General features: G+C 28.9%; 3 protein-coding genes across 5 annotated transcripts; all 3 read left to right on the top strand.

Moving 5' to 3' along the window:
• The first annotated feature begins 6,293 nt into the window (after positions 1-6,293).
• Positions 6,294-14,575, top strand: LOC108456157 (uncharacterized). Of its 2 annotated transcripts, none has more exons than XM_017754756.2 (24): positions 6,294-6,467; positions 7,251-7,468; positions 7,571-7,676; positions 7,775-7,876; positions 7,959-8,018; positions 8,145-8,223; positions 8,617-8,764; positions 8,937-9,060; positions 9,361-9,541; positions 9,881-9,909; positions 10,100-10,248; positions 10,589-10,691; positions 10,778-10,873; positions 10,954-11,009; positions 11,117-11,240; positions 11,484-11,546; positions 11,652-11,711; positions 11,811-11,972; positions 12,642-12,715; positions 12,911-13,004; positions 13,081-13,217; positions 13,552-13,632; positions 14,118-14,223; positions 14,316-14,575. In XM_017754756.2, the coding sequence occupies exons 1-24, from the start codon at positions 6,294-6,296 to the stop codon at positions 14,385-14,387; spliced, it is 2,598 nt and encodes an 865-aa protein (XP_017610245.1). In that variant the 3' UTR covers positions 14,388-14,575. The 2 variants fall into 2 exon arrangements, with proteins under 2 accessions (XP_017610245.1, XP_017610244.1); XM_017754755.2 differs by having other exon boundaries at positions 8,145-8,227; positions 8,594-8,764.
• A 1,042-nt stretch (positions 14,576-15,617) lies between these two features.
• Positions 15,618-20,931, top strand: LOC108454896 (actin-related protein 2/3 complex subunit 2B). 2 transcript variants are annotated; one of them, XM_017753508.2, is made up of 10 exons: positions 15,618-16,081; positions 16,204-16,270; positions 16,488-16,695; positions 17,363-17,529; positions 17,754-17,831; positions 18,337-18,469; positions 19,102-19,193; positions 19,658-19,714; positions 20,381-20,429; positions 20,519-20,931. In XM_017753508.2, the coding sequence occupies exons 1-10, from the start codon at positions 16,023-16,025 to the stop codon at positions 20,722-20,724; spliced, it is 1,116 nt and encodes a 371-aa protein (XP_017608997.1). In that variant the 5' UTR covers positions 15,618-16,022; the 3' UTR covers positions 20,725-20,931. The 2 variants fall into 2 exon arrangements, with proteins under 2 accessions (XP_017608997.1, XP_017608998.1); XM_017753509.2 differs by lacking the exon at positions 17,754-17,831 and having other exon boundaries at positions 15,619-16,081.
• A 2,794-nt stretch (positions 20,932-23,725) lies between these two features.
• On the top strand, positions 23,726-24,998 carry LOC108457356 (protein PROTON GRADIENT REGULATION 5, chloroplastic-like). Its single transcript, XM_017756375.2, has 2 exons — positions 23,726-24,196; positions 24,752-24,998. The coding sequence occupies exons 1-2, from the start codon at positions 23,744-23,746 to the stop codon at positions 24,854-24,856; spliced, it is 558 nt and encodes a 185-aa protein (XP_017611864.1). The 5' UTR covers positions 23,726-23,743; the 3' UTR covers positions 24,857-24,998.
• The last annotated feature ends 116 nt before the right edge of the window (positions 24,999-25,114 follow it).

Genomic DNA, 25,114 nt, shown 5'->3' with positions numbered 1-25,114 from the left:
GTTCTATACTCATATCTTATCAACTCGTACTTCCTTGTATCACATAATTCCATGTAACACTTACCAAACTTTGTCAAATTAGTGAACGTCTTACGGAATTGAGTACTTCATTTTCTCGATGCCATAGTTCAACTATGGTCTTACACATCTTCACATAATTATGCCATAGCCCAGCTATGGTCTTACACATATTCATATATCGATGCCATAGCCCAGCTATAGTCTTACACGAATCACATATCTCACTGATGCCATATCCCAGATATGGTCTTATACAGTAGCATATATCACACCGATGCCATATCCCAGATATGGTCTTATACGGAAATCACTTGTCACTTGTAGTCGAAGCTACCACTATTCACTGATCAGGTAGCCGGAGCTACCATTTTTCACTGATCAGGTAGCTGGAGCTACCACTTTTCACTGATCAGGTAGCAGAAGCTACCACTTTTCACTGATCAGGTAGCCGAAACTACCACTTTTCACTTGTCATTTGTCCTTGATCAGATAAGTGTAGCCGAAGCTATCACTTATCACTTTCACTTGTCCTTAATTAGATAAGTGTAGCCGAAGCTATTACTTATCACTTTCATTTGTCCTTGATCAGATAAGTGTAGCCGAAGCTATCACTTATCACTTGTTGCCATGGTCCAACCATGGTCTTTTCCTTCAATTCATCTTGTCATTGAACTAAAATGCTTAATTTGATCATTTATTCAATTTTCATGCTTTTACATTATTCACGATTTTATCATCAATACATATGAAATAACACATCATGAAATTCATAAAATTAACAAATAATCACTAAAATTTAGCCATATAAACTCACAAGTTCAATTTTTATATTATAACGATAAACATAATTTTATAATAAATATTCCAAATAAAACATTATATCATTTCTAATCCAACACTTATCGATTATAATCGGGCATTTGATCAATTTATACACGAGTCATTCATATATTTTTCTTCCTCCTCCTCTCCATCTACATCCTTGGTATAAATAACACACTTGTAAGTAACTTTATCCATAATTTTCACTAATTACTTATGTGAATATTCAAACTATCCACCCGTGTCATAGTCACTAAATTATTTATATCTGAAGCTACGGAAATCCAAATTAAGATCCACTAATTTTCCCTAAAACCACACTCACATATCTTCTTACCATAAAAATTTCATAATTTTTGATTGGGCCAATTAATACAGTTTATTCATTGAAATCTCCCCTGTTCTGCTGTCTGACAATTCCGACCCTTCTTCACTAAAAATTAATTATCTCCTTGTACAGGATTCGAATGATGTTCTCGTTTGTTTCTCTTGAAAATAGACTCATTCAAGATTCTAAAAATATAAAATTAAGCCCATAATTATTTTTATCCAATTTTTGATGATTTTACAAAATAAGAACAGGGGAACCCGAAATCATTCTGACCTTGTCTAACAAAATTTATCATATCTCATGATTTACAGTTCCATTGCTTACATCATTTCTTCTATAAGAAACTAAACTCAATAAGATTTAATTTCATATTTTATTCATCCTCTAATTCCATTTCTAAAATTTTTGGTAATTTTTCGAAGTTAGACTACTGCTGCTGTCCAAAACAGTTTTAGTGCAAAATATTAATTTCCATTTTGCCCCAAATTTCACAATTCATACGATTCAGTCCTTGCTCAATTAACCCCTCAATTAAGATAATTTTCTTAATTAATACTTTTACTAGACATTATAAGTTATTTCATAACTATTGAAATTCAGAATTTCCACATAAAACTCTAAATTCAAACTTTTTTACAATTAGGTCCCAAACATTGACTTTCTATTCAATTCTTTCAATAAAATCAGCATATAAACAATTTAAAGTTCTAATTCTATGCCAAATCATCATATACTTCTAGAAAATATTCATAGAAACTTTCAATTTCTTTCATAGAATCAAAAACTAATGAATTCAACAAGTGGACCTAGTTGTAAAAGTCACAAAAACACAAAAATTTAAGAAATAATCAAGAATTGAACTTACTTGAAGTAAAAATATGAAAAACCAGCTTAAGGGAACTCTTCCATGGCATTTTTGCTGATGAGAATGCAGAAAAATAAAGAGAAATCTAGATAATTCCACTTTAGTCCTAGCTTTATTAAGTAAATTTTGCAATTTTCTAATTTTACCCTTAATTCTCCTTATTTTCTTGCTGATTTCATGCCCTTGCCGTCTAGCCCAAAGAGACCTTGGGTCTATTTGCCTTTTAAACCCTCTTTCTTTTATCATTTAAGCTATTTAATCATTTCCCACAATTTTGCATTTGATACAATTTAGTTCTTTTTGTTCAATTAACTATCAGAACTTTAAAATTTCTTGACGAAACTTTAATACTAACTTATTAATACTCCATAAATATTTATAAAAATATTTATGGCTCCATTTAAAATTCCCGAGTTCTCGATACCTCGTTTTTGATTATAATTATTTTAATATTTATTTTTAGTACACTGCTCACTATTTCAAAATTTTTCCTAACTTCACATTTAACTTATACTCACTAAATTAATAATATTTCCTACTCATTTTTCGGATTTAGTGATCTCGAATCACCGTTCGACACCAATTGAAAATTAGGTCGTTACATTTATCATAATACAAAATATCAAAATTTTAAAGAATAAAAATAATATTATTTATATTTTTGAATCGTATTATTTTAATAAAATTTATAATGAATTTCTATATTTTAATTTATATATAAAACTAAAATGGGAGGTTCTCGGCATAATAACTTATATATATTTCCTTTAAGAAGAAAAAATACAACTTAAGAGGCTCTCTTTCAATCATCTAATTCAGTTTGTGGGTCAAATTTAGGTATTAGAACTTATATTTTATGTAAATTTTAAATTTAATATTATTTTAATTTAATTAATTTTAATTTTAATTTTTGGAATTGACAAAATTTAATATTTATATTTTTAAATTTTTTAAATTTTAATTACGATTAAATAATAATGATTAAATATGTTTAGGTAGTTAAAAGTATATTTCTAAAATTTAACTATAGTTTAATATCAATATACCAATATCGTCCATTATTGTTGTCCAATAAAACCTCAATTGAATATGTATAATCTAATGAGTTAGAGTAGAATTGCGTATAGGAGTGCTCAAATGGTTAATTGTTTGATTAATCGAATTGAAGTAGTATTAATTGAAGTAACTGAATTTTTAATTTTTAAATTGTTAACAAAATTAAAATTAAAAAAGAATTAACCGAACCGAAATATTTCGGTTAATTCATTTAGTTAACCGAATTAACCAAAATTTATATGTTTTTGTTTTTGGTTAAAACAAGTATAAAACATATAAAAAAATAAATTGATAATGCTCATTTGACCGAATTATCAGAATTAATTGAATTAAAACTACATATAATTTGTATTATTAATTATTAAGTTCGGTTAATTACCCGATTTTGAATCGAATTAACCAATAAACGAACTTTCAAAAAATTATTAACCGACTTTCAATCGAATTAGATCGGTTTGGTCAGTTAATTCAGTTTTAATCGAAATTTGAACACCCCTACTTACGCATGGCTCGGGTCACTTGTCTAGGTTCAATGGCCCAATTAAAGAATGAGAGAGTTTCGACAAAAATACGAGACACAAAAAATAGATTTGGGTAAATCTTAAGACTCATATTTTATATGGGTTTGACTTTGGGCAAGATTTTTTTTGCTCCAGCTTAACTTGACTTGACTTGGCCCGAATATATTATGTTATAAAAACAATTATCTATCTTCATTTTAAATCACTAACTCAATAATAATTAAACTCATTACCCAAAACATTAAACCTAACTAAATAACCCAATCCAAAATATAAAAGTTGAAAATTATATTTAATATAATAAAACATTTATTATATTTGTGGTAAATACTTTTTAATGTATTTTTGACATGTTAGAAAATTTTTATTTGAACGGATATTAGTGTATTTAGTGTATTATATTTTTAAAAATTAATTTTAAATAAAAATTAATTTAGAAAAATTCAAATATAAATAAATTGAATTGAGTCCAAACTTACCATTTTTTTAAATTGAATCGAACTTAAAAAATTAAATCTATTTTTAAGTCGAATTTGAGTTTGAAAAATTAGTCTAATACCTCTCTAGGGTAAAGTAATTCTAAAAATAGTAATGATATTCCGACTCTTGAAGGAACAAATATATATATATATATTGATTTTGAATTACATTATTTCGATCAAATCCATGGTAGAGAATAAAAATGAAGAAAAGAAAAAGTGAAGTGCATCCAACCCATTGAATCATTACTATATCCACTATTTTGATATTAAAATTGGATAGTGATGAAATTGGAACAGTAAGTTTCTTTTTGTTTCATATTTATTTGCAGTCCATAAGAATCTGTCGATGTTTCCGATTCAAAATTCTTGTTGGTCTATTCCTTTTATAGATCAAAGAGAAAGCCTAAGAGCCTTTTTCAACCTCTTATCTTCCTTTGATTCGAACACAACAAGATCCATTTCTATCTATATGTTTCCCACGTATCCTACTTGGCGGCTGCTGCTGCTGCTTCTTTTTTTTTTTTTTTTTGTAAGAAAAGGTTGAATTTTAATTTTGGTCATTCTCTTATGTTTAAATTTGATATTTAATCTCTACATTTTAATTTTTCACATAATTTGATACCATTTTATAATATTATCAATTAATCCAAATAGTTAATATCGTTAAATTTTTTATTAAAAGATTATGTGGTTATATGTAATTAGTCCACATAGTTAATAATATTAACTTTTTTATTGAGAGACTAAATTATTGAGAATAAAAGTAAGGAGACTAAATTCTAAATGTGCGAAATGTATAGAGACTTAAAGTATACTTTAAATTTCAAATTTTTGCTCTATAATTTGATACAAATAAATAATTAACCCACTACAAATTAGTGAATCATACTCATTTATGAATTAATTAAAACTTTAAAAATTTTGAGTAATTTTGGATTTGATTATTTTAAGTTTGGACTACTTTGGGTTGAAGTTATAGTTTATCAATTGGGTTTCCAAGTTGGTTCGCCTTGGACTCACGTTATTTTGGGATATGTGTTCAATTAATTTTGAGTTTGGGTAATTTGAGTTATTACGAGTTAAGGTCAATTTTGGTTTGGATGATTGTTTGAGTCATTTGAGTTTATGAATCATGTTTTCAAGTCATTGCATTTCAAGTTACTTAATCGGATGATTTTAGGTTTAAGTCATCTTCGAATTGCGTCATTCTGAGTTTAGGTGTTATTGGATTTAAGTCACTTAAGAGTCGGTTCACATAAGTTCACACGTAAAAACTCTATTCATACCAACGCCTATTGAGTCAAGTAGTAAGAAGAAGCACAATACCCTTTAAGCAATGTTTCAAATTTGAGTTTCGTAGATAAAGAAAATACCACCATGAGAGTTTTTCCTTCTTGTTTAAAGGTTCAATTTAGTTCAACTCCAAATTTAATCGAAACTCAATAAGACTATCGTGTACCAAAAGATCCCACAAACAAAAATAAAAGAGTAAACTACACTATTAGTCACCCAACTATTAATAAATTTCTTTTTTGGTCACCCATGACTCAACTATGAAAAGTTATAAAATGATCACCCAATAATTAGTAATTTTCTTTTTTGGTCACTTAACTATGGAAAATTATAAAATTGTCACCCAACTATTCAATTTTGTTTTGGTTATCAACATTTATACATTGTGTCAATTTGAGGGTTAAATTTGCTATTATGCCGATTTTAAAAACTGTCACCATTAATTAGCTAGTGACAAAAAAAGAAGAAGCCAAAATTGAATAGTTGAGTGGCCAATTTAAAACTTTTCATAGTTGTGTGACAAGAAAAAATACTAATAGTTGAATGACCACTAGCGTAATTTACCCAAAATTATATATGTATAAATATAACACAAAACCAAATGAATAACATGACCCTTGAAGGCAAAAAGCACATCACAGTTCAATAGATTTTCCATTTGCGTTATCTACCGGCAAGCAAAAGCTTGATAAATAGTCTTCACATTGAGTAGTGTTTTATTGTTTATTTCTCCGGGTTGGTTCAGTTGCTTGAGTAGTATGTATCGAAGTTCTACTTTATTGACAGTCTTGTTTGCTGTAAATATTAATGATATGTTTTGACCTTAAATTACAGTCTTCTGGATAATAATAAACTTGCATTGTTTTGAAGTTTGCAGGGAAGGGTTGTAAAGAATAAGAAAAATGAAAATAGCAGTGATTGGAGGAGGGATTAGTGGGTTGATATCAGCATATGTTCTTGTCAAAGCTGGTGTTAATGTGGTGCTTTATGAGAAAGAAGGTGATTTGGGTGGCCATGCCAATACTGTTACCTTCCATGATGTTGATTTGGACCTTGGTTTCATGGTCTTTAATCGGGTAAGTTTTTTTTTTTTTTAAATAAATTTCTGATTGTGGTCATCAGTTGGTTGAATCGGTTCGATTGATTTAACCAATTAGAGATCAAATTGTTTTTGAACTAGCAAAAAAACTTAAAAATAAAATGAGATAAAAATTGATGGTTGAATTGTATCATTAATTTTTATTTTTTTACAATTAATTTTTAATTATTTATTTAATTATTCTTAAATTGATGATTGAACCGAGAACGAACAGTTTAACTGGTTCGATCACCGATCTAATTTTAAAAATTATTTACATGTTAATATTTTAATGTTCGACGCTAAATTTTTATAAAATAATAAACCATATGGTTTTATATTAATATATTAATATACTTTTATGATTACATTTAAAAAATGTATTTTTAAAAATTTATTAAAATTTGAGTCAAATTTGGAGTGTAAATAAAAATTCTTTGTCTAAGCTCAACCCAAATTAGGATGAGTCATCCGGCTCATGGACAACTCTAAATTTATCACATAAAACATATGAAATTAGTTGTCAGAATTAATGAAACAAATATTAGTCTAACACTCTATATACACATTTCCAAAAGTTACACAAAAGAAAAAACAAAAGAAAAACTGATGCTGAAATTATGATGGAGGGACTAAATTCATAAAAGAAAAGGGCAAGATTTGAACCCAACATATATACTTTGATTAAGAATTTGTTATAAGAATAAAAACTAATTAAGACACCGTCTCATAATGTATAACGCAATGTGTTTTAATGTGCTGAAATTTATCTTTTTAGCAGGTAACATATCCAAATATGATGGAATTGTTTGAGAGACTTGGAGTTGACATGGAACCATCTGATATGTCATTCTCAGTGAGCTTAAATCATGGCAATGGCATTGAGTGGGGCAGCCGTAATGGCATTTCCAGCTTGTTTGTACAGAAAAGGAACCTCTTTAATCTTTACTTTTGGCAAATGATTAGAGAAATTATCAAGTTCAAGAATGATGTTATTTGGTCAGCAATGAAAAATGTGTCTATATATATATATATATAAAAACTCATTGCTGGATCATAACTTTGTGATGTATTGATTATCTTCACCTCCCATTTTTGTAGTTATCTCAAAGTTCTCGAAAGCAACCCGGATTTCGACCGCAATGAGACGTTGGGACAGTTTGTTGACTCGCGGGGTTACTCCGAATTGTTTCTAAAGGCTTATCTGGTGAGTCAGAGACTGTCTTTATGTTGAAGTCTACCTGTTTGATAATAAGTCACTGTAGCAGTAAAATAGCAATGACAGTGTTGGTATATTGTCTCTAGGTACCGATATGTGGTTTGATATGGTCTAGTCCTACTGAAAGAATTATGGAATTTTCTGCTTTTTCAATTCTTTCGTTTTGTCAAAACCATCATTTACTTCAGGTATGTAAGAATCTGAGTATTTGTGAGAATCTGTTTGATGTCTCTATAAGGAATTTCTGATACTTTGGTTTTCTTTATATAGCTTTTTGGACGGCCACAGTGGATGACTGTCAGATGGCGTTCGCGTCAATACGTAAATAAGGTTTGTTTTCTCTGTTTGCACCATATCTATTGCTAAGATGATTTGTCTTCAAAGTATCTGAATTCATTTGCATGCATTAGATGCAAGCTTGCTTTGATGTTTGGTTATTGGCTAAATGTCCATCAGATCAGAGAAGAGCTGGAGAACAGAGGCTGTATAATAAGAACTGGGTGTGAAGTGCATTCAGTTTTGAGTGATGATGAAGGTGAGTCTTTGAATTCAATGTTTTGCTCAAGTATATGTTTTGGATACGTTCAAGATTTATTCAGAAAGCCAACTACATGTTCAGCTAAAGTTTATTGGTAACATACTTACAGCAACATAGTCTTGTGTTTCATTGTATTGAACACAATCAAGCATAATAATCAAGTATCTACAGGAAATATATAAGGACTAACTATTTCTATATGTGAATCAAACATGTTTAAGTTGCGTCTTTGAAGATGATCAATAGTAACTTCATTTCTGTTCCTCAATCTGCTGAAACAACTATTTCTTGAACCATTCAAACATGGTGGATGCGGAGTGTATGTTGAGACTTTCCTCATGTCAGAAACTTTTTATGGTTCCATTAGTAATTATAACATGTTTGCCACAGGTTGCACCGTATTATGCGGAGATGAGTCTCAAGAATCATTTCAAGGTTGCATACTGGCTATTCATGCACCAGATGCTTTGAGATTGTTAGGGAGCCAAGTAACATATGATGAATTGAGAGTACTTGGTGCTTTTCAATATGTCTATAGGTACCTGTCTTCTGCAATGCATCTCTCTTATGGATTAACGTTTCACCATGACAGAGATAACCCTGTTGAAGTATTTGAATATTTGATAGATAGTTACTGGCTCTATGTATCTCTCATCTAGGATGAATACTCAAGTCAATTTTCACAATCTTTTATGATTCTTCATTGGCAGTGATATTTTTCTTCATCATGACACAACTTTCATGCCGAAAAATCCTGCAGCATGGAGTGCATGGAATTTTCTTGGAAGTACTGACAAGAAAGTATGCTTAACGTACTGGCTTAATGTGCTTCAGGTAGGTAATATGTTCTCTTCGCTATATATTAAACTCGGTGTCATGGCCGGCAGCTATTGGTTTGAAATATATAATGTTTAATCACAGTTCTCATACAGTCTCATATGTTTTTGGTTTGAAATATGTTGAGTCTCACCATGACCAGGAGGACTGTGTTAGATCTTCCACCAAAAGATTATGATATTAGGATATTGCAAGTGGGATTACTTCTTGAAATTGGATTCTAACCCTATTAACTTTAGAGTAGCAATTATTGCTGTTTAAATTGTCTAAGATTGTCTACATTGTATGATACTGCAGAATCTTGGAGAAACAAGCCTACCGTTTCTTGTAACGCTCAATCCAGATTATACTCCACGACACACTTTGTTTAAGTGGAGAACAGGCCATCCAGTACCATCTATTGCTGCAACAAAAGCTTCACTTGAGCTTGATCAGATTCAAGGGAAGAGAGGGATTTGGTTCTGTGGAGCATACCAGGGTGAGCAGATTTGGTATAAAAGACCCTCGGCAGACAGTCTTCGTTTTGTTAATCATGTTATAGCTTTCAAACTTCCTTTTCATGTTATATATGTAGAGTATGCATTTGAGCTAAAGTGCCCTTTTTGTCACTTAGCAGCCAGCAATGCATGATCTTTTGTTGGTTGTCTGACATTTAGGAAATTTAGAAATAATTTATGATAAGCATGCTTTTTCTCATTGCTTTTGTCTCTGAGAATTTATTGTATGGTGATTTGATGCATGTTTCCATTCAAAAGATGTATGCCGTAACTTAGTTTCCAGTGATTCATTATCGTAACTAAAGTCATTTTTCTTTCAGGCTATGGCTTTCATGAAGATGGATTAAAGGTACCAACTATTTACAACTCGGTTAGCTGTAAAATGTGCTTCTTTTAGCATGCATCTTAACTGTTATCAAACCAATTCATCCCATATGATTAAATTGTTTCCCAACCTATTTTACACCAAGGTTTTTACTTTTTTCAAAACAATTCATATAGTAGAATGAATTTCATTCTTGAGGTTCACTTCTTTCTAGGCCGGGATGTCCGCCGCCAATGGTGTGCTGGGAAAAAGTTATTCTGTTCTGAGCAATCCAAAACAAATGGTACCCTCTCTGATGGAAACAGGGGCTCGCTCTTTTGTTACTCGATTCCTCAGTCATTTCATATCAACCAGCTGTGTGATGTGAGTTCGTATATGTTCTTATGCATTCTTTCTCACTTCTGCTGGTTGTTAACTGTTCTAATGATACAAATACTTGTCCAAGAATTATGAGATCATTCCATGTTTTGATGATCAACAACATGGGTTCTACTTTAGATTTCAAGGGCTAACTTGTTCACATTTCATCAGTCAATATGAGCAAACTATTTATGCTTAGATATTTGTTATTTATATCAATATATGCAATGGCAGTCTAGCTTCTCCAATGCACTTCATATTTCTTTTATTTGTTTAACCATGGACATCGATTGGAGATTTCATAATTGTAATTAAAATATCTTTATACTTTTTCCATGAACAGCTTATTGGAGGAAGGTGGCACAATGTTTACCTTTGAGGGAACTAGCAAAAAATGTAATCTAAAAACTGTTATTAGAGTTCACTATCCACATTTTTACTGGAAGGTAAATACTTCGGAATCAAGGTCATACATTATTATGTCAAACTATGTATATTCAGCCATTGATTAGCACTTAAATTGATTTGTCAGGTTATGACAGAGGCAGATTTAGGCCTTGCAGATGCATATATCAATGGAGACTTCACTTTTGTTGATAAAAATGATGGTCTTTTAAATCTCATCATGGTAAGAAAATTTACAAGAGAATAACAATAAGCTATACCTACTGGAATATACTTTTACAACATTTTCTTTGTTGATTGCAGATTCTCATTGCCAATAGAGATTTGATTTCTTCCAACTCAAAACTGAGTAAGAAGAGGTATACTGTCTCTGGTAAACCACATGAACATAGTGTATGTATCTATCTATATATATATATGCTTCTCCTAAATCTAATTGATTTAGCATCCAACTTCTTTGGTTTAGGGGTTGGTGGACGCCATTTTTGTTTACAGCAGGTTTAACATCGGCGAAGTATTTCTTCAAGCATGTCTTACGACAAAATACTCTAACACAAGCTCGTAGGAACATTTCTCGTCATTACGACCTGGTATGATCGAGAAACAAAAATGCCATTCTATGTGTATATACAAGTATAAAACATGTATTATGCTCGGTAAATAAGTACGTACATACACACCTATTTTTGTAAGTAGCTGAAAAGTATACCTATGGAGTTGAATGAAATAAATAAGCAAGTGTTTATAATTTCTCTTTATTTTTTTATGATAATTTACAGCTTATCGAGAGATATTCCTAATACTTAAAATTGTTCTTTGGTTTTGTTCTATAGAGTAATGACCTATATGCTCTATTCTTGGATGAAACAATGACATATTCATGTGCAGTGTTTAAGGTTAGACTTACCATCATTAAACAAAGAATAAGCTTAATTACTTGGAATTTTGTGTTATTATTCATTAAATAAGATTGTTGGGCAACTATTTTTTATCTTATATAGTCTGAAAATGAAGCTTTGAAGGATGCACAACAGAGAAAGATATCTCTTCTGATTGAAAAAGTAAGTCCAGACTGCTCTAGTGGTTGGCTTTAGTCATATTTTAAAACTTTTAAACCATACCCTAATATTTTTCATCAAATTTTATTTTCAATGATCCAGGCAAGAATTGATGGTAACCATGAAATTCTTGAGATTGGATGTGGTTGGGGAAGCTTAGCCATTGAGGTTGTCAAACGAACCGGATGTAAATATACTGGTATTACTCTATCCAAGGAGCAACTAAAATTTGCAGAAATGAGAGTTAAGGAAGCTGGACTTCAGGTATCTATCTATAATCTGCAAATTTTTGTAAATAACAATATTATTCAGTCCCGACTGTGAGTATTAAACTAAATTTGTGTCTGATATGGATATGTTCAATTCTTTTTCTCAAAAATTTCCATGTATTTGAAGAGTCCTTAAAAGATCATATTTCCAGGCTCAAGTCTAGTTATATACACACACACATATATAAGAAATGCGTAGAGTCGGAGCAACATTAGTAAACTATTGTCAAAATGATAAGCAGCAAATTGCCTGGCAATGCCATTATGGAGAATGCTGGGAACACATCTAGGCTTGTTGTCTTTGCAGCATAGTTGATTTGCTTACTAAATTTAAGGTAAACTATACAATGTCACTAAACTATTAATAAATTTACATTTTAGTTAATCAACTTCAAAAAGTTATAAAAAGGTCACTGAAACTATTTGAAAGTTTTCATTTAAGGCACTAAGCTATTAAAACTACTGCTATATTGCCTTCTCTGTTCACATCACCTGCACCAATCGAAACAGAAAGCCCTTCTTCCCCTTCTCTTCCACAATTTTTTCAAGAAACAACTTTAAATGTTACAAATCTACGAACCAATATCCAAAACAGTTTTCATTTAACTCTAAAAGTTAGCTTTTTTTTGGATTGAAATTCATAATGTTCTAACTTTGCTGCCAGGATAATATAACATTTCAACTCTGTGACTATCGACAACTACCTAGCACCTACAAGTATGACAGAATTATATCTTGGTAAGTTCTTTAGCAACCAGTTTTTTACGTATGTTACTCGAACTTAAATGTCAGTGTCGGATGATATGAATCATTTTCGAAGTTTTACCATACCCCATACCAATATCTCAATAGATGTTGGATAAGTGAATCAGACACGGATATTCTAGAAAAAAAACTGGAGAGTAAGACCGGAATTATATATGGCCTTTGCAGTGAGATGATAGAAGCTGTTGGCCATGAATACATGGATGAATTCTTTGGTTGCTGTGAATCAGTTTTGGCAGAAGATGGACTTTTTGTTTTACAGGTAATTGTAAATTTGTGACTTGAAACATTTTCAGACTGTTTGTTAAATGCTTGTTGGTGCGTTCATGTTTCCACAGTTCATATCAATACCGGAAGAACGCTACAATGGGTACCGACGGAGCTCAGATTTCATCAAGGAATACATCTTCCCTGGTGGATGCTTACCATCATTCACTAGGATAACATCAGCCATGAGTGCTACTTCAAGACTATGGTATAAAAATTTGGGTAAACTACACTTAAGGTCATTAAATTATTAGTAAGTTTATGTTTTGGTTACTCAACTTCAAAAAGTTACAAAATGGTCACTAAACTATTTGAAACTCTTGAATAGTTCGGTGACCTAAATGAAAACTTTTAAATAGTTTAGTGACTATTTCGTAACTTTTTGAAGTTGAGTGGCATAAATATAAATTTACTAATAGTTTGGTAACTTTTAGTGAAATTTACCCTAACAAAATTTCTCTATATAAATATAGTCGTTTATTGTTTATATCATGCAATTATTATTTTTCAATCTTGAAAAATTAATTTGTAAAAATGTGTAGTGTGGAGCATGTTGAAAACATAGGGCTTCATTACTACCAAACACTTAGATATTGGAGAAGGAACTTCTTGGAAAATCAAAGGTATGTCTTACGATACCGATACGGATATACTTGCTACTGTTTTCTATGATTTCTGCACCCATATTTGAACAGGGACGAAGTCAGAAAATTAATTTTAGTGAGGCGATGAATCATGAAAAAGTTAAAATGCAATTTTATTATTTTACTAATATGTAATTGCATAAAAATCTAGAGGGTTAAATGATAAATTTACCTTTTTTTGTGGGGCCAAGGCCCCCTTTGCCATCCGCCATGGTTCAAATACCTTCGCCTGAAACGGTATTTTATGAAACTGAAAGATCCAAGAATTTCTAGAATTAGATATAAGTATGCATATGATATGGATATACTCATTTTTCCTATATTCTTCTTATAATTTGGTAGAATATACTCATATTCATGTCTCAATACGTATTTAGAATAGTATTTTAAGAAGAATAAAGAGTTTAATATCGTTATTAAGTAACTTATTACGAAATTTTGCATTTTGATTTCATTGTTGATAGCAAAATCATGTCATTGGGATTCAACGACAAGTTCATCCGAACATGGGAGTATTATTTTGATTATTGTGCAGCTGGTTTCAAGTCAAATACACTTGGAAATTACCAGGTGAATTTTCTTTTTTTTCCCCTGGTACTATGAATGTATTTTTCCGGGAAAACAATGACAACACTGGAGGATTTTTTATGACATGTCTGTAGGTTGTATTTTCTCGCCCCGGAAATGTTGCTGCACTTGGCAATCCATACAAAAGGCCCCCTTCAGTACCTTAACGAAGCATGCACCATATGCTTTGTATTTGTTGAACTATGGTGTAACGAGACACTTTGGGATTGATTTCTGAGCAAGCTGAATAAAAGTATTTTAATACTTTGATTCGGGTAGCTAATAAATATAATTATTTATAAATAATTGTTACAATTTTGGGATTGGCAATAAAAATAATAATATATTCTAAGAATTCTATTAAAAGTAAAATAAACTATCCACATTTTATTGCTGAAATAAAATTATGTTATTGGAATTAAAATTTATAAATTGGGTTTTCATACTTCGTTGAACGAGTTTATAAATGCAACAATTAAATTCGAAATATATATTGATTTAATAAATTTTATATAAATATAAAATATTCTTAAAATGCTATAAATACATAAAATCTCATATAAATAGACGATTTTAGTCAATTAGATGATTTGATTGAAAAGAATATTATTAGGTGGTTGGTAACTTGGACTATAATAAAGTTGGTAAAATATACACATCCACTCCCATTTTGAATAAAATTCAGATGTTACTTTCTAAGATTAATCACATGAGTTTCAACGAAATATTCCGTTTTGATAATAAATTGAAATAATAAATTTTAATTTTTATCTTATTGTAAATTTTATCTATATATGTTATATGAATTTATTCCATACCAGTTGAAATAAAAATTTAATATTTAAACTCTTTTTTGATATTTTTATTTGAATTATTTTTATTTTTATAATTTTATTTAAAAATAAAATATAATCAAACTACTTAACATAATTTATATAAATATATTTATATGTACGTAATTGAGATATATGTACATTTAATATATGAAAATATTTAAAAATATATATTAATAAACTTGAAATGGTAAACCTAAACACACTAGTATTAGTATGCACAATACTAAAATAAAAACAATACGCAATCTCGACTTCGTTGACCAGTATAGTTACATTTTAATTTCAATGTTGAGAAGAAATTAGATCCAAGACAGAGTGATTTGTTGCTTAACTAATAAATATGATGTAAATAAATATTTGATTAAAATATGATTTAAACTGTTGTATTTTTCGTACATTTTGAATTTATTTTCTCTATTTTTATCACAATAAATTTAGTGGGATATTTTTTTATTTAAAATACAAGTTTTCCTTTTTTTTTCAATTATGGGAATACATTTTAAAATATTATGGATGATTCAACCTAAATATTGTTATTAATGAGATCTGAAGTGAAATTCCATCTTCATTAAATTAATTTATTAGTGGAATGAGAAATTCAATTAAACCCAATGATTAGTTTTAGTACAAATTTACAAAATTGAAAACAAATTTCAAATCAAATGATAGCGAAAATATGATGAAGGGATATTTGTCTTTTCATGGTGGAAACCGATCAAAGAAGAAATTTAGAATAAAAAAAATGATGATAGGTGACAAGTGATCGATTTTGGCTTACTCTACAAATAAGTTAATTCGTAAAGAGAGAAAGTGGGGTGATTGCTTCAGAGGTTGCTAATTATGATTGCAACCATTGAACTTGCATTCCACTCAAAAAACAAATCATTTTTTTTTTGTTTCAAAATTCACTTATATATATTTCAGTTTTAAAGAAACCGCCATTGTTGAAAGCTTAACACAGTAAAAATGGCAAGCTTTGAGAGAGCTTCACCAGCTTTGAAGGAGATACTGCTCAGAATATACAAGTAAGCCATTGTTTTTTATATGTTGAAACATGCAATCCACAATGCAATCCATGTGTTCGTATAAATGTTTGTGTTGAACATTTTTCGTTACTGTATTTGTATTAATCCTTTTGTCATTGCAGTGCAGAAAAGCCAATAGAGGTTGATCATCACTTGTATGAATTTGGATCTGTTGAATATCATATAAAGGTAATTTTTTCCTACTTATATGAGTTCTAACTTCTAAGCCATTGTTGTTATTTTTTTCGAAATTCTTTTATTATTTTTTGTAATTATATTTTTTAAATTTTGAAATTTTAATTAAATTCAATCACTAGTCTTATATTCAGTAGATTTAATCTATATTTTCTAATTGGATTATTCTAATTTCTTCATTTCTGTTTTTCTTTTTTCTTTTTTTTTACAGTCTTCAGTATCTGAACCACAAGTTACCTACTTGTCGATATCGACTCCATTCCTGTCCCAAGGAGTGTTTCTTTCATATGGGTTGTCACCATTTACCCTGAAAATGGTAAGGCAAATCTCCACTGATGTTCTTCACATTGTAGAGCCTGCAAATGATGGATACCAGCTTACTCTAAGACTTGATTTTTCCAAGCTCCCACATAACAAAGGTTTGTTAAATAAATACCCTTTATCTCAATGATTTTTTCTTTTCCCCCTAAAATTTTCTACTTATTTGGAATATCCTTAGAAGGTTACATATTCATATACATGTTCATAGAATGGCATTAGGGACGAAGCCGGAAGTTTCTGTTGGTGCCCAGGAAAAAATTAGAAATTTTTTGGATCAAAGCTAAAATAGCTTAAGCTGAATTATTAGTTTTTAATAGCCAAAACTACAATTTTCCATTTAATAAAGGAGCTAAAAGGGATCGAATTGAATTATTAAGGTTTAGGAGTGGCTAAAAGTGGAATTGGACCATCTAACTAGTCTTTGCTTGAATGTATTGAATTGAAGGCATGTAATAGCTAAACATGGCTATCCATTCACTGCAATAGTAATACTTTCCAAGAAATTTCAGGGCTTATTATAACCATATACATAAAGGAGCTAAAACGGATTAAATTGAATTATTAACGTTTAGGAGATGCTAAAAGTGTAATTAGACCATTTAACAAGTCTTTGCTTGAATGTATTCAATTGAAGACATATAAGAGAGAAACATGGCTATCTATTCACTGCAATAATAATTCCATGAAATTTCAGTGATTATTATAACTAAATACATACATGCATGTATTTATGTATGTTTGTATGTATGTATTTCATTTGTACAGAATCTCTGAATATAATCACTGAAGTTTCCTCGGTCCAAGCTGTAATACTAAGTTCACAGCTGAAAGAAATGTTGCAAAATGTGAATTCTGGGGATTCATCTCAAGGGACGTATAAACCAATCAAACTTATTTATCATCCCAAAGAGCCTTTCTATGTCATCAGACAGGTAATTTTATTTCTCAATTTGCAATGATTTAGGATCAACAAAGGCTTAGATTCCATTGAAAAACTCTGTATAATGCATCATGTGTCTGACATTTATATTATACAATATCATCCTTCAATTTCTAGCATGATGTCTGTCTATGTTACCCGGAGCTCGGGTGTGATTGTCGCGAAAACGGGTGTGAGTCCGGCATTTTTGTTAACGAATGACAACATTTTTGGCAGCCTCAAAAGATAGTAGCAGTGTTTCCCATGAGATTCAAAGATAACTCAGATGTGATCATTGCAACATCCTTCTTTCAGGTTTTCTGTTTAAGAACACAACACTATTTCTGGGGTAAAAATTACCATGGAGGTCCCTATACTATGACTCATATTGCATTTTTCCCCCTTTACTCAAAAAATTGGCAAATTAGTTCTTGTATGTTACATCAAAGAGCAAATTATCCCTTTTTGTTAAAAATTTTATCCAATTTTACCGTTAAAAACTGGTGTAGCCGATAGAATAACTAGACAATTACACATGGCATGCCATATGTATCACCTCATTTTGACATTCGGGGGCCAAATTTTAATAGTAAAAATGGATAGAACTTTTTAACAAAAGGATCAGTTTGCTAATTTGCTCTTCTTCTTCTTTTTTTTTTTTATAGAGGGAGCAAAATACAATCCAACTCCTAATATAGTAGTTTTCATGGTTATTTTACCCAATTTCTGGTTATTTCTGGCATTATATAATTAAACTCATTGTTACAATAGCTGCAAAAAATAATGTGATTTATTTTGGTTCCATTTGTTGCCTTGATAGGAGCTTATTGATGTGGTGAGCTTAAAAAAGTGGGCTAAAGTACCTCCATGCAACTGGTCTCCTATTCCACCTCTAGAACTTAGAGGAGAACCTTTTGAAGATTTGAGCACTAATGGAGGATTTGTCTCGTTTGGTACATTATATTGTCCAAATACTCTTTTTCGTAGGGATAAAGTGACATTTAATATCTGATCTTAGTATTTTTTTTAATTTGGTCTCTACATTTTTTTTTGTCTACATTAATCTTAAAATTTGATAACTTTTTTCAATTTAATCTTTGAACTTGGATTTAAAGGTATAAATATGTTATGTCATCACCTAAAATTTTAAAATTTTATATAAAATCTAAAAGAATACCAAAAAATTATTTAAAAATTCAAGTGATAACGTGACATAATCTCATAGTGCTATATCATTATACATTAACAGAATTCAAGTTCAATAACTAAATTAAAAAAAATGTGAAGTTTCAAGATTAATAAGGATAAAAAAAACTAAGGGACCAAGATTTAAAAATTGCCAACTTCAAGGACTAAATATTACTTTATCCCTTCTTTTAAATATTCATAATTAATGTATATTCATTTCATACATGAATACATAGATATGATTCTCCCAGAATTCTCAAGATATAGGTAAAAAAAGAACTTGAAAATATTTACATGTCACACTCACTCTAGCATAAATTAATTTTAAATAACATTTCAATCTGACACTTGCAACCATATTCGAGTAACATGTTTAGATGACATTTTTGTTTGACAGATATATCTTCACACCATGTTGAAGGTAAGAGACTAGACAAGATTGTGTGGAGTCTATTAAATTTCTATGCCTATGTTAAACACCATGTAAAGGTAAACACATTTCTTTCTTGATTTTAGCTTTCCCCACCCTTCTCATCTTAATTTTTCTTTTCTTTCTGGATAAACTAACATTTAGTTCTTAAATTTGATAACTTTTTTCAACTTGATTCTTAATTTTTTTTATCCATACTAGTCTTGAAATTCAGAAATTTCTTTTTTCTAATTTGGTCCTAGATTTGGAATTTGTCAAGGAATGAGATTGTACTGATCTTATCGCCTGAAAACTTTTTTAAAAATATTTGATCTTCTTTATAATTTTTTTGAGATGTTATATAATTTTTAAATTTTTTTAGGTGATAAGTGAGGAGTCTAAGTTTAAGGACCAAATTAAAAAAAAATTACAAAATTTCAAGACTAATGTGAATAAAAAAATTAAGGCTTCAGAGACTAAATATTACTTTATGTTTTTTGTTTTCATATTTGGAATTATAATATTTGCAATTTGTGTTCAACAGTGCACCAGAGGCTTTATACAAAGAAGAATGAGAAGACGATTGGACAATTTAGTTGAGGTACTAAGCTGAAACCTTGGAAATGGCATAATGATAGTAACTGGGCTCATATTTTTTCCTAAAGCATTTAATCATATATGTGTATATATCTATCATCTACTCCAGTCTCAATATCTAAACATAAATACTAGAGGAAATGAAAAGTTAATGTAGCATGATATGAGTGTATAATTAGAGAGGGCAAAAGTACTATTGAGACTTTTGTAGTAAAAGTCAGTTTTTATTTTGTTTTTTTTTTATTCAAAAAAATGAGTAAATTAATTTTGCACGTCAGAAAGTAAATGGATCATTCTATTAAACATTTCATTCATTTCTACTATTAAAAATTAGTTTTTATATGTCAGAATGAGTTACGCATGATATTAAATTATTCTGTCAACAACACCAATTTTTAATAGTAAAAATAATTATTTTTAACAAAAATTGAAGATTATTATTTGATTTAATGCATAAGAACTAATTTATCTAATTTTAAATAAAGGGAATAAAATACAATTTAATTCTTAGACTTTCACGATACTTTTAAAAAAAACACACACATTTATATTGTTTGTTTTTAAGGATATATAGAAGATCCTTATAAAGGACATGAACTTGGTTAAAAACAAATTCAACATATGCATTAACTTGAACTAACCAGTAATGATTCTTTTTAATCAACCTCAGGTCCTGGAAAAGTCAAGGGTAGAAGATGGACAGATTAAAAAGGTTCAAGGTATGAATTCAGCATTTAGCACGTACATACATACATACATACATGTAAGTTGGGAATGATAAAGTAGTGATAATGAAATGTTTGGGCAGGGTGGAAAAAGATGAGAAAAATGGTGGCATCAAAATCTAAAATGATAAAAAGAAGATGGGGCGATTTGGGAAAGAAGATAAAGAGAATCCGTTTCCGGATTAAAATCCATGGTTTTGCCCGCTTTCGTAGACGATGGTTAAAAATGCCCAGCTTCTCTTCTTCAACGGGATACACTAAACTACAAACTAATGGTAATAATAATTAATTACCCTTTGTATCTACATACGACAAATTTACTGCATTTGGTGAAATTTAAAATTTAATCTTTAAAACATTAAAAACGAAACCTTTTTACTTTTCTTTTAGTTTTAGTTCAAATAAGTGACCCTTGACACCTTTTATATATATATGTATAGATATTTGTGAAAGTCTATTCAAATAAATTTTCTTATAATCATGTTTGATTGCTGAATTCATAATGATTTATTACGATGGTATGAGTGTGATGATGTAAATTTTAACGAATATTATTAAAAATACTTAATATTTTTAAATTAAAAATAATAATTTTTATTTTATTTTTACAATTATGTATGATTACTAAATTCATAATGATTTATTAAGATTGTATGAGTGTGTTGATGCAAAATTTTAATAAAAAATATTAATAATACTTAAGATTTTTAAATTGGGAACATAAGAAAACTTGTTTTTGTATAATCATAGTTTCACATATTAAATGACGTAGAAACTTTTGATTACGAGTTGGAGTGTTATTTTTTCAAAATTACAATAATTTTTTTATAGTTTAATGATAAATTTGGTCATTAATGTTTTAATTGTATTTTTAAAATTTTTATCATTAACTTTTTATTTTTTAAACTGCTTTTTCTAACAAATTTAATGAATAAATTTAATGTTTCAATCTTTCATATGTTTGTTTTCGATAAATTTTCTCTTGAATTAATTTTTTAGATAATTACGTTTATTTTCTTTCAATTAAGAGTTGCTTTTTAATTTAATGTATTATTTTTTATTTTTCACATGTAATTATCTTATTAAGTTATCTAAGTAATAAATTACATCTTATTAAAATTTCACATCATCCTCATTAACTTTTTAACGGCATTTTCAGTAAGTCTATTAGAAAAAACAGATTGGAAAAAGAAAAGGTTGATGACAAAAAAAGTTCAAAAATACAATTAAAGCTATTTTGACAAAAAAAATACAAACATTAGTAGCCAAATTATCATTAAACTAATTTTAATGGTATAAGTTGTTTTGACGATTTAATGTTAATAATATAAGAAAATCAAATAATATCAAAGTAAAATTTAAAAATTCTATAGAAAAATTAAACCGTAAAGAAATTGAACTATTATATTCTTTTTGGTTAATTATAAGAGAAGTGCAAAGCTCTAGTAGCAATGTAATTAGCGCGATTCAAAACATTAATCATCAAATTAACACACGGGTTTGAACATCAAAATCTAATTTTTATTATAATTATAATTATAATTATTTTTGATAATAAACTTTTGTTAGATTTTTATGTTGCACTGTTCTAGAACACTCTAATAATCAAAATCAAGAGTTTTGAAATTTCATTATCCGTCAAACGCGTATTCCTTTCTACCTCAAAATCGCATTTTTTTCCTTGCTCTTCCAATGAGAAAATGTGTTTTTTTTTATATATATATATATATAAATTTTTCTGAATTTAAATTTTATGTGTGGGTTTTAATGAAGATATATTTTAAATTTAAGTTTTTATGGTGTGTGAGTTTTGGTTAGAATATATTTTGATTTTTGTATAGAGTTTTTTTATTTTAATTGATTAAATATATATGATTTTTAATTTAAATAAATTTATAAAAGTATAATGTCAAATTTAGCATTCAATGTTTATATTTTCTTCAATTTAGTCATTATTCTCTTAGGATATATTCAAACGTTTTTTAATGGGAATTCTAATTGAAACATTAATTTTTTAACAATGTGGGCATGACAACCAACGTAGCGATCTGTGTATATTTCATACTTACATGATACTATTTTTCTTATATGTTATATCAATAAAAATTTAAAATTAAAAAAAACTATAAACAAGATCTCAAAATTCAGAAAAAAAAATAGTATGGAGGATGTGTGAATTGGTATATAAGTTGTAATGTTTAAAAATTTAATACTTTAGTCAATGTTTTTATTAAAATATAATAGCTCAGCTTTTATTGAAAGGCTAATGGTTAGATTTAATTTAATTTTTTAAAATTAATACTAAATTTAATAAAAGGAATAAAGACTAAATTGATAAAAATGAAAATATTGAGAACTAAATTCAATATTATGCCATTATAAAACGGGTGAAGTATTGGGAATTTATTTCCACCGTGAAATATAAATTCCAGGAAAGATTCTAAATTAGACGGTCAGAATGAATCTATGGAGCCCATCATCATCATCATCCATGGAACGACCACTAGATATCCAGATCTAGATTTTCCTGGAAAATGGGGACCATAAGTTACAATGAATCAGTAACCAAAACATATACGTATTGCCACCTAAACTAAAATCCAAAAGTCCATAAAGAAAATATCCATAGTTCATGTTTTGTGAATTAGAAAAACTTTATTTGATGGTTGAAAATTTGTTTTATATTTATATTTTAAAAATTTATTTTTCGATTTTCTAAATTTCTAAATTTAAGTCTATTAATATTTTTTAAAAAAATTGTATGCATGATAGGAGAAGGACTTGTAAGGGCCGACCCTCCTAAAATATAAAATTTTATTTTTATTCTTTAAGTTTTACAATAATTTAATTTAGTAAATGATAAAATTAAGTTTTACTCTTTTAAGGTAAAGAAATTTTAATTTAATTTTTAAAATTTATAAAATATAAATTACTAAAATTATGAAATTTCATTTTAACTTATAAAAATGCAAGACTTTATTTTACTCCTTAGACAAAATTTTCGAGATTGGCTATTTTGAAATTTAAAAAAAATTCAATTCAACTTCATGACTATATAACTAAAATCGATGTTATAATGAATTTAAATTTGACTTAAATTTAAAATTAAAAAAAGTTAAATTCTTAAAAATAGAAATATATTACTAATTTTTAAATTTATGAAAAATATTATGAATATATTTTAACCTTTAAAACGATTCGACCCAACCCTACTTCAAAATTAACGGAGATTAAGGATTCAACGTAACTATGGAAAAAAGAAAATTCCAAAAGAAGCCAACATTATATATGTGGTCACTAATGCTTCAATGAAGCTCTCCAGTCCACACAAACACACCAGGCTCTCTAATTTACACCCAAAAAATATATCATTTTTCATTTTTTTTAAAAAACCCAGTAGAGCTTTACCAATCACAAGTCATAAACAACGAAAAGAAACCCCCATTCTCCCATTATCTGTAAGAGAAGAGAAGCTTTTGAATAAGTCTTCAATGGCTGCTTCTACTTCGGTTTCAGTAGCTGGGTTTAAGGGAAGTTTAGGGAAGAGTTCCTTCAATGGAGGTGAAGATTATGCCATGTTGGCGGCTAAATCGGCTCCCAACGTCGTTCGAATCGGAAAGCCAGTTCGAGCTCAGCCGATGATGAAGAACGTTAATGAAGGGAAAGGGGTGTTTGCGCCGCTTGTGGTGGTTACTCGCCAAATCGTGGGCAAAAAGAGGTTCAATCAGCTTAGAGGAAAAGCTATTGCCTTACATTCTCAGGTATCCATTTACGGTTCCTGTATTCGCATCATACTAGAAGTTATATTAAAGGGTTAATATATTATTTGGTATATGAATTCTTTTTCAGTTCCAGTTTACTACTTAGTTTAGCTTTAAAGTTCACGTGTACTTAGAAAAACCTTCAAATATCAAATTAAAAAAATGAATATCGAAATGAAACTTAAATATCAAATTAGAATAAAAAATCCCAAGTATAAAATTTAATATTAAAACCAAATTTATATGCTAAATAATTTATTAACACTGTATTATTTACATTTTCAGAAATCCATATATCCTTGTCCTGTTTATAATGATTTCTTATGTTATATACTTATATGGTTTTCGTGGTATAATTTTTCATCATAATTATATGCATAATATATTTTATTATTTATATTCTTCAAATCCTTAAATAAAAGTATATTATGCATATAAGCGCATTTAAACCCGACTACCATGCTTAAATTAAAGACTTATAATATATGTAATTTAATTTAATACCGTTCGGTCCTTCTATTATTATATATTAATTTTATTTTTTATATTTTCAAGGTAATAAACGAATTTTGCAAAGCAATAGGGGCAGATGGTAAACAAAGGCAAGGATTGATTCGTTTGGCAAAGAAGAATGGTGAGAAGCTTGGATTCCTTGCCTGATTTATGGCCTTACACGTGTACTTTCGTTTTTGTCTTTATTTATTACAAAATGTTCCATGTTTATGTAGTTTCATGTCCAACAAGAACATACTTCAGTTTTATTTTGTATTATTTATATAATAATTTTTCAGACAATTGAAAATGTAAACTCACAAACCAACAAGTTATAAATATTCATGGGTTTATTTCATCAAGCACTCTCAAACTATAGTCGAATTTTAATCTAGTCTCTTAAACTTCAATATTTAGATGTCAAAA

The sequence above is a fragment of the Gossypium arboreum genome, chromosome 9, assembly GCF_025698485.1.
Source record: "Gossypium arboreum isolate Shixiya-1 chromosome 9, ASM2569848v2, whole genome shotgun sequence".
NCBI classification, from domain to species: Eukaryota; Viridiplantae; Streptophyta; class Magnoliopsida; order Malvales; family Malvaceae; genus Gossypium; species Gossypium arboreum.
This window is presented reverse-complemented; position numbering and strand designations above follow the sequence as displayed.

What these genes read in the sequence shown, in the direction of transcription:
- LOC108456157 (XM_017754755.2), top strand. Translation starts at nt 6,294, where the DNA reads ATGAAAATAGCAGTGATTGGAGGAGGGATTAGTGGGTTGATATCAGCA. An exon ending in TGTTTCTAAAGGCTTATCTG is followed by an intron (nt 7,677 to 7,774) that starts GTGAGTCAGAGA and finishes TATTGTCTCTAG; the next exon opens with GTACCGATATGTGGTTTGAT. An exon ending in TTGAGTGATGATGAAGGTGA is followed by an intron (nt 8,228 to 8,593) that starts GTCTTTGAATTC and finishes TGGTTCCATTAG; the next exon opens with TAATTATAACATGTTTGCCA.
- LOC108454896 (XM_017753508.2), top strand. Translation starts at nt 16,023, where the DNA reads ATGGCAAGCTTTGAGAGAGCTTCACCAGCTTTGAAGGAGATACTGCTC. An exon ending in ATACTGCTCAGAATATACAA is followed by an intron (nt 16,082 to 16,203) that starts GTAAGCCATTGT and finishes TTGTCATTGCAG; the next exon opens with TGCAGAAAAGCCAATAGAGG. An exon ending in CTGTTGAATATCATATAAAG is followed by an intron (nt 16,271 to 16,487) that starts GTAATTTTTTCC and finishes TTTTTTTTACAG; the next exon opens with TCTTCAGTATCTGAACCACA.
- LOC108457356 (XM_017756375.2), top strand. Translation starts at nt 23,744, where the DNA reads ATGAAGCTCTCCAGTCCACACAAACACACCAGGCTCTCTAATTTACAC. An exon ending in CTATTGCCTTACATTCTCAG is followed by an intron (nt 24,197 to 24,751) that starts GTATCCATTTAC and finishes TATATTTTCAAG; the next exon opens with GTAATAAACGAATTTTGCAA.